This window comes from Coccinella septempunctata, chromosome X, assembly GCF_907165205.1.
Source record: "Coccinella septempunctata chromosome X, icCocSept1.1, whole genome shotgun sequence".
NCBI classification, from domain to species: domain Eukaryota; kingdom Metazoa; phylum Arthropoda; class Insecta; order Coleoptera; family Coccinellidae; genus Coccinella; species Coccinella septempunctata.
The window spans coordinates 8,942,687-8,952,850 of NC_058198.1; the positions used below are offsets into that span (position 1 = coordinate 8,942,687).

General features: G+C 36.4%; 1 protein-coding gene across 1 annotated transcript; it reads right to left on the reverse strand.

The window, feature by feature from the left end:
* Nucleotides 1-6,723: 6,723 nt before the first annotated feature.
* On the reverse strand, nt 6,724-8,289 carry LOC123321668 (ras-related protein Rap-2a). Its single transcript, XM_044909394.1, has one exon. It carries the CDS (start codon nt 8,033-8,035, stop codon nt 7,490-7,492), a length of 546 nt encoding a protein of 181 aa, XP_044765329.1. The 5' UTR covers nt 8,036-8,289; the 3' UTR covers nt 6,724-7,489.
* Between the last annotated feature and the right edge of the window lie 1,875 nt (nt 8,290-10,164).

Sequence of the window (10,164 nt, forward strand, 5' to 3'; positions counted from 1 at the left end):
GGATGTGGTTTAATTTATGGTAGTGTAAATTCTACCGCGATTATAAAGATTCATTTAACTAAAAACAGATGTTCCTTTCAAGGGCCAGCACCGTTCCGGAAGCTCCGCTTTTAACACGCTGGTAGCTCGGTTACCATTCACTCCCTCATCTTTTCATGAAGTTCGCCCAGAGTATATCGGGCTGAAAATAGGTAGCTCTTCAGAATAATTCAACTATTCCGGGGCAATTTGAAACAAAGCCTCGACTTGTTCGGAATTCATTCCCGAAGTTTGAGTGCCAGTTGGAAACAACCACCGGTTTGCTTTTTTTCTTTCAGCAACTCGGGGAGTCGATTTGGAGTTTTGTCGACTTTTATTGAGAGCTGGGAGATTAGGCATCTGATGTTTCTAATGAGTCATTCTTTCATATGCTTCGGTTAATTCGTTTAAATCAGATTATTTACATTATACAGAGATTCATTGAAAACCACACGTATTTCTGCAGCACATGGGAGGTCCTACGAGGGGTTAGAGGGATAATAACCCCTCCAGAGCACTTGTTCCTTTTTTTATTTTCCTCATGAAATAATGCCAAGAAAACATGTAATAATGAAGTTGTTGGAAACACAATCAGATTGTTCATTCAATTATCACCCCTCTCTCCAGAAATTCAGCCCAGGACAATGAAAAAAACATATAGTAGAGTAGTATATAAACTAACTCGTATTTTAATTATTCATATTACTATGAATTTTCTTTTGCTGAACATCAGTTGAACACAAAACAAAATTCGGTTTTGAAATTTTCTCTATTGGAATGAAAAAGCGAAACCTGAATCTGAACTGAGCTCAGAAACTGATCACGATCATTGAATTGGTGTGGAACTGATAAAAATCCATATTTGAACTAAAAACTGAATTACCTGATTTTCACTGACATGAGTTATTTAACCTCCTGGATGAAGGGTTATCTTCAACCACCTGAAGATGCTGCTGTGATACCGAAACGCGTGTTAAATAACTCATGTTAGTGAAAATCATGTATTTCAGTTTTTAGCTTGATTACGATCAGATTGCCCCAATAACTGCCCTTCCATATAGGTTTATTTTCTGAATGTATCAATGACCATAATAATGATATGTATAATAAAAGGGACAATAACTAACTGAATTGTTCTAATATGAATTTTCGGGAACACGTTCAGATTAACAGATCAAACCGTTTCCATTCACAATATACTAACAGGAATTTGGCTATGAAATAATGATGATATTCACATAGGTATTTATAGTGGTCGAATTCAATTCCCTATTATCATTATTGTTGTTGGTTTAATTCGTGGGTTTATGCTGTTTTGGTACGATTCGTTTTGTTTTCCATTCAACGGATTTCCGAGGAATTGAATATTTATTTGTCACAATCTAATATAAATAGACGAGTCCCATTCCGATTCGAATACAGCTTCGCAGAGAGTTGTTGAACAAATAAAACGTTTAATTCTAACACAAATAATGTCGCCGAATCACAACAATGACATAAGCGGAGAATAACATTGTGCATCATCTCATAAACCAACGATTTCTAGGGAGTTCTTCCCTTATGGTGGCAGCAAAATTTCATCGAAGGCAGGTCAGCAAAAAGAGATATGTTTTTTGGAGTATAATTTCTATACAGGGAGTATTTGAAGGTGAGGCTGTTTTTCAACAGAAGGTAGAACTGGTCAGAATGAAGCGTTTCATCAAAAATCACCTATACACCTAACTTTCAAAATGACAAAGTTGAAAGAAAAATTGAATATGATTACTGAAATGAGATACTAATACGACCTTAGACCGTTTGTTAGTTGAATTATCGCAAAGCAGTGGAAAAAAAACTTATCTCCTGATTCGACCATATGGTTTCGTTTAGGATATTGGCTCGTTCGATATTTACGTGGAAAAAATGGAAACTTAGGATTGCCGAATTGTTCTCATTATTTTTCAGTAACTTACACGATTTTATGAAATGGCTCATTTCGATACCAACTGTCAAAAGACACTTAGGACACAAGTGTAAAAAATAGAATAATACCTCAAAATCTCACCAATAAAATTCGTCTGAATTATTCACGAATTTTTTCACAATGGGCATCACAATCTTCTTGTTCAAACATTCCAACAATCATCGTAAAAATGGGATGAAATGAGGAAACAGCATAGCACTTTTTCAACATAAGTAACATAAGCACTTTCAAGAAACTGCCTCGATTTTCTACATTTTTTTCACCCTAAATTGCACGATACAACAATTATGATTCTCTCAAAAGTGACCTGATGCATCTAATCCGATGAACTTGGTACTGAACCATTCATTGTCCAGCCATATGTTTGTCACTTTGCACAGTCCCGTACTTGAAATTCAATGAAATTTTGTCGAACCTCTAGGGGTTGTATCTCAGCCATCTTGGATATTTTATATAGAAAATTTTGGTTAAACGACTTATTTCGATGAGTTCTACCTTCTGTAAAAAAAAGCCTAACCTTTGAAAACACCCTGTTCAATGGAATTTGAAGGGTCTGCATTTTGCCTTAACTTTCGAAAAATTCCCAAAAGATGGGTCTGTTAAAGAATCGTCAAGACCGAACGGTTGCACCAAGATCGATGAAATTTTGAAATTCGACACTACGTCTGTTGATGATTAAAACAAATAAAACGATTATTTTTTAATCATTTCAGATCGAGAGGCTAATGCGATGCTTGTAGTCGAAACGAATCAGCTGTAGGTGTAACAAATCTCCAGATCTGCTAATAACACCCGAATGAGAAGCATAATTTCACCCGACACAAACTCGTTTTTGAAACCTCGTGAACTCCAAATGTCGAAATATAAGTTACCCTGGAGCGTATCAATTACTTAACTCCCAACTGTCGATATCGCATATTTTACTTCGAGTATAGTTTCGATCGAGTTGAACGTTTCAGAACTTCGAGCAATTTGCATAAAGTATTCATACTTCGTGATTCATTTCTAAGACAAAAAAAAAACGTTCGAATTCGATTGTGAATCATTTATAATGGCCGAGAATAGCGTACGAGCATAAAATTAATTCTTGAAATGAAATTTGGAGAGTTATCCTGGACTACTGGAATTACCTTGATGATTCAATTGGTATTTCCGTTATTTTACGGATTCTCGTTGGAAAAATAATTGGAAACGATAGGAATGGAATTTGACCACTTGTTCTCGTTCGAACGAACACTAAAAATTATGCGCACAGCTTACAATCAATGATTCAGCGAATATGTATCATTTTATTTCTTCTCAATTTCCAACCTGCAAAAATTCATTAATTTTTCTCCAGTAGTTCCTGGTAAAAAAACACTGACAGACCTCAAATATTTTTTATAAACTCTTGTATACTTTCTCCTAGTGTCAAATACCAAAGGTAAATAATAGGCATGACTATGTACAGTCTCTAACTTGGAATACATTCAGAAAATCAATAACAGTACAGGTCGATCAGTATTTTACATTGCGCTCTTTTTTATGTAAGAAAATGTAACACAGCGTGTACCAAATTTGAGATACGATGGCATTAATAATTTGTTTAAGGGCAATCCTAATTTTATGTGAGTATTCTTAAATGGTGTATCAAGTTACATGCGTACCGAATATTAAATTCTTATTCCTTGTCGTTTAAAAGATATTTTTTATTGAAAAGGGTATCTCCAAGGAAGGCTTCAGACTACAAGATTAAAGTGAAGTTCAGTGACGTAGAAACACGTAGAAACATGGGCGTAGATAGGTAGGGGCCAGGGTGGGTTGGACCCCCCAAGAATTCTCGGTGCCCCTATCGACTAAATTTTCGAGCAATTAAGCATAAAATTACTTTGAGCTTTCCAGGCTCTCTCAGGAAAAAATCCTGGCTTCTCCCATGCGTAGAGTAGATTCAATTGGAGTAAAGTAGAGTGGAATAGAGCCGAGTAGAGCAGACCAGAGTAGAGATGTGAAGTGTAGGGAAAGTGGAGTAAAGTGAAATGAATTAATAAATTGCTGAAATTCTCCCTTCTACTCCAGCTTCCATCCAAACCTCAATTTTTGCCAACCAGAGGTCAAAATTGTCTATAATATCCCCCTTTCATTACTTTTTGATGATCGTTTTCTCCGAAACTTGGCTGCTCTTTCATGTAAATCGACATAGAGCTATCTGTTTTCCTAATTTAATAAGAAGTAATTGTAGTAATGAAGGTACATAACGTCAAGATTTAACGAAGGTCAGGTCGATTCGAATTATGATCGTCATAAGGCAGAAATTGAATTCAATTCAAACAAAAATAGAAAAAACGACAGCCTCGGGAGATTTTCACATATGTTTAATGGTATCGAATTACCGAACTGGAAAAAGTCGTTGTAAGTTCATCATTCACTTCGAAATGCACTGATTGTGAGATGAGATGTTGCTGAAGTCACATTAATTTAGTCCAGATATGAAATGTCTGGCGTATTTTACACAATCCGTTCATGAACTGTGAAAATTTTTGGGGGAGAAAGTATGATTTCTTTCTGTCCTAAGACAGTTTCATTATTGGAAAAAATTAATAGGATAAAGGCACTTGAGAAACTAAAGATATAATTTTGAAATTGTGGAAGTTGAAATTGAAAAAGTGGTCGCAAGTTGCAAATGTATTTGTTGTTATCGTACAGAAATTTGCACATGCATATTGCCAGATTCATTCGGTCGTGAACTGTTTTTTGTATTGATACAAATATTCCCACATATTCTTAACGGAATTTTATAAACACATGAATTAATGAGAATGAAAATATCGAACCTGAAAAAATCTCTTGCTTTTGAGTAAAATTCATGTTCATCCAGACCAAAATGACATTGTAAAACCGATTTATTTACAATAAAACAAAATGGACAATAAAAACAACAGATTTCAAAGATATTGAAGATTTCGGTTCAAATTAAGGTATGTATTAGCCATGAATAAGATGAATAATTTCAATACAGACATGGTGAAAAATCTGTTATCATTATGAGGTATTGAGGAAGAGATGAGATTTTAGATGAACGTGAATATTTTGAATGAAAATTATACCCCAGCTGTGAGAAATGTAAAATTGATCAGTTTTGGCAGTATCTCTAATGGATTTCGTACGAAGGGGTTTTTGAATTGAATGCATTCAATTCAGATTATTCATTTGGCAACTTTTATATTTCGAATGGGATGAAACATTTCAGTTTTACTGAATGAATTTTATATACTCAGATAAATTAGTAGTTCTGTAACTAATGAAACAAATATCTCGAAGAGTATTAGATATATACTAATTTCGATTTCACAGTTTATTCACCATTAAATTTCATGAATTCCAAGGCCATTTGTCCCATTATCTTGGAAACATGAAAAAGAAATGAATTAGAAAATAGTAACGATGAAAATTGACTGAATTCTAACAAAAAAATATGTTTCGTGTACGAATAAATAACACAAATGTATGAAGTAGTAAAAAAAATGAATTTTTACGTTAAGATTAAACTATACTTAACAATCAATGTTGGATACGATTTCTCACCTCTAAAGCTCATACCACATTAAAAATCACGTTGTTGCGATTCCTACGAAGAGAGATTGTGCTGTACTCTGGATGGTGCTGATCTTCAAATATCACTCGATCTTATTTATTTGAAAAATGTATACCAAATCACATTTTCAAATAAAAACAGAAATGGAGGTAGAATATTCCCAATCTGCCTCACCAGCACAGTAGAAAGTGAGCATTTACAGATTGTTAAGGACAACCTGCAGATTTGTACCTGATTTCGGTTCTAAAACACGGTTGAAAAAACGACCGTGTCGAATTTCCGATCCACCCCTAAAGGGTCGAAAGGGTAACAGCCCCGGATGCGGGAAAAACTGATGACCACGTCAATTTCATGCTCTATTTTGTACTGAAAGCATTGAATTGTGCTGCGATTCGAGCACAAAGTGAGTTGATTGACGCTAAAAATAAGAGCTGATCCAAAAAAAAAAAACAGGATGGCATCCAGAAAAAATTTCGGAGTTCGGAATTTCAGTCATATGAAGGAATGATTCATCGCTGATTGCGCTTTGTTGAAATGTTTGTTTTTGGATGGTAGATATGATAACTGTGTCAAAAATGTAAACAGTTAGTAAATGGTCCAAAATAGTGCCTTTTTTTAATTGTTAAATAACATCATGACCAAACAATCACTATTCTGCCATCAATTTGGATCCAAAACTGTTCTCCAGTAAAACAGCAAGCGTTGTTAGAGCTGAATTATATAAGGTTCATTAGCGAAAATGTGTGGGAAATTTTTCAATGAGTTCTGTCATTATATTCACATGAAATCGCAATCGGCTTATGGAGTTTAAGTTGTTCTTGAAAGTACGATTCCTTTTGAATCTCTACCAAGTACATTAGGAACAGGAGAAATTTTTCATCTATTTCTTGCCGTTAAAACGATGTTTGACTCTCAGATGAAGCACTTCCAAAAATCGTTACTATTTGCAGCCCCTCTCGATGATTCAGACCATTGTTACAATAAATCCACATCCTTTTCAGGGACGAATCCATCGATTACGCCGAGTCTGTCGGTTGAAAATCGGTTCATTCGAGCCGGAAGCGGTAATATGAACAGAAATATGCTTATTTGGACGATGTGAAAGTAGCATTCGAAAGCTCATCATCAAGCTGCGACTGGCGGATTTGTGAATTTGAAAGAAAACAAGTACTTTGCACTTGATTTTTATTATAATACGTATATCACAAATCCTTTTTGGCTCTCAGAACACACACCTATCGGCAACATTTGAATACTTACAAAATCGTATTTATTTAGTCAATTAATCACTCATTCCTCATTCAGACACACATCACATAGTAGTTTTATATTACAAAACACAGATTTCTCGATAAAATAATGTTAGTCTTCTAATATGTACAATATGAGCTCACATGATAATGGGGCACCAAGATGATATTGGCCGGTTTAATTTAGCAACCATGTGGCTAGTTTTTAGGCCATGTGGGTACCATCTCTATTTCTATGCTTGAACAGTCGAATTGCAACCAATGTTGAATCATTCAGGCACTATCATTAATAGGTAGTAAAGATCTGGTGGTAGATATGAGTTGGTTCAAAAATTTCTAAATAAAATATGTATGTATCGTTCGCGTTTTGACTTTGTTCAATGTATAAAAATATATTGTGCTGTTCTAAGCCATTACTTATAATATATTATCAATGAGTAAGTAGGTATACTAGAAATGAGCTTATAGTCTTAAAACGGTGGTTTTGCTGTCCAACACTCGAAGTTAACTGATAGTATATCTCTCAAAATACTCATCGGCATCAGTTAACACAAATGAAGTGGTTTGAAAGTTGGTGAATCAGCCAATTCGGCTGGGAAAATATTCTTCTTGCCCACTGTACTAACACTGCAGATATCTCTATACCGATTGGCGTTCCACTTCGCTCAACGTAACGGGGCCACATGATTAGAGTAAACTGCAACAACAATAAGTCTTTTTTTCTTTTTCTGGACTAAAGTTCATCTCACGCACGATCTCTGCAAACACCTCGTTGACATTCGTTCGATTCTTAGCACTCGCCTCGATGAAGGGGCATCCCCATTGTGCGGCGAGACTGCTGCCTTCTGAAGAAGTCACTTCTCGCTGGTGGTCCAAATCTACCTTATTCGCTACAAGTAAAATGGGAACTCTCTCGGTACCTTTAACTCTGGTTATCAATTCCTTCATTGTCCGAATATCTTGAAATGTTTGATGGTTTGTTAAACTATATACCACTACGAAGCCCTGGCCATTCTTTATGTAGAGGTCGCGCATGCTGGCGAATTGTTCTGTACCAGCGGTGTCTAAAATTTCTAACACACAGGGAGAGTTGTCCACTTCGATCTCCTTACGATAAAAGTCCTCGATGGTCGGGTCGTATTTTTCCATAAAACAACCAGAAACGAATTGTACTGTCAATGCACTCTTTCCAACCCCACCCGAACCTAACACGACAACTTTAAACTCACGCATCGTGTCCTCAGACTCAACAACTTCCAACTATTCAAACTTTTTCAAAAAGGGCACTGCACTCTATATCTGCCGTGGGACGATCTATGTTTGCGACGTCTGCACTGTATGCAATCCATCTCACAAATAATTATGCACATGTCGCCATCTTTGCAATATGTTCATCACGGACTATGTTGTCTAACGTACAGCCACGAGGGGCCAACTCGAGACTACTTACATCTTCGATACACGGATACCAAAGCAATTTAATGAATTTCAATATTCTTTCTGCGCACGTCAACAATCTACCACCACCATGGTATGCGCACGCCAGGCAAACCCTACATCTTGCAAATGTAAACGTAAACATTCACCCAGGCACTCCCTTAGCGGCATCTGCCGGTTTCAATTTCCAACACATCTTCCATAACATAAAGAAATTCTCCGATCCCAACTGATATGCCCATTTTTCCACGCTAAAGATGTTCTTTTCAGTTCAGTTGAGTTTCATGTTCAAACTTGTATAAGTACACATACACAGCTGAACTGGGCTTCAGACCACAGAGAGTGGGGATGTGTAAGATTGTTAGGATTCCCCAAGAAAAGCATTCCTGCATCTTCATTCTGAAGATGCCACTCCAAATTGCTGCCTTATGAGTCTGGGGATTTCAGTTGAATAGAGCAATTGGCTTCACTGGGGGAAACAATACAAAATACAAACTTCTGGTTGTTGACTGTCGAATCTTTGTTAATCTAGGATACTCTTCCTACTTTTCCCAATTTCTACATAAGAGCGCATCCACCATATTCTGGGCCTTTTTATTTTCAAATTGGTTTTTTCTCTTCATAGATAGTCCAAAAGATTCCACATAAATTATCCTCAGTTTCAAACTACCATCATTTTCTTCGAGCACTTTCTGTTCACTCTCTGAAATTGGAGCAGATTCCGTCAAAACCTACAAATCAAAGATTATAGAGTTAATCTTTGCTACAAATCAAGGAATAAACTCAACGTCTTCATCAAAAACAATAAGCTAGAAAAGCAGAGAGTAACCCATTCCATAGAATGGATTCGACTCATATTTGCACTTGGTTGACCACTTTCAGAAGGTCGGATTACACCAGGTGGTACTGAACTTGGCAACCTTTATAGATAAACAATTTGTGCATAAAAATATCATTCAACCATTTTGGTCAGGTCTTGACACAGCCACATTTGGATTGAGTGAGTCCTTCATGGGAGGTGCTCCAAGAGTACCTATAAGAGACTATACAAGAAGAGGGCTCGCAAAAAAAATTAATCTCTAAAATATACATATACTTTAGCAGCATCGACATTTATCAAAGATCCACACGACATGGCACAATACTACCTATGGTTCAATGGTAGTACCTTACAGTCTCTGTTTTATGCTATGATGGACACTTCTAATAATCTGAGAAAATGTAGGTCACTCTAGCCAATCTTTATAACTTATGAGTTAAAAACTTTGCTATCCTATTTATCCCAATACCCCTAATCTATAGATTTCAGCAGCATCCACCATTATCAAGGATCCACAAGAAATGATGGACCTCAAGAATTGTAGAAATTGTATAATCTATGGGCAGCCCTAGTAACAATGGTACCACATATATATTAGTATTCTGTAGGTACCATTCAGTCTTTGTTTCATGCTGTGCTGGACTTTGCTGGAGGCTAAGACATGTGGAATATAGGTCACTTACTCAAGTCTACCAAGATGAGCCATCACCAGTCCTTTCTCTCCTCCTAACCCAAGAGTTTTTGGCAGATTCCTTGGTTACTCATTGCACTACACCAACCCTCAAGTTTCTAGAAGGCCCAGTTCAGTCAAATATGGTTTTAGCTGCCCAACCCTTAATACCAGGGTGTCTCAAGTCTCTTCTCTGCTGAAGTTTGCTCGGTTGGTCAAGCAAGAATAAAAAATCTGGATACTGGATATGGAGGGTACCCTGTAGAAAACTAGGGTTGGAACCCCAGGACCCCTGCAGCCACAGCACCCTGCATTAAGATTTTAAACTTATTTTGAGTTTGGGTAAAGAACAGAAACTACTCATCAGGTTTCAGCTTGTTAAGGAATAAAAGAAGAAGAATTAAGCTAACTTATCTTCAATATCCAGTTCTATGT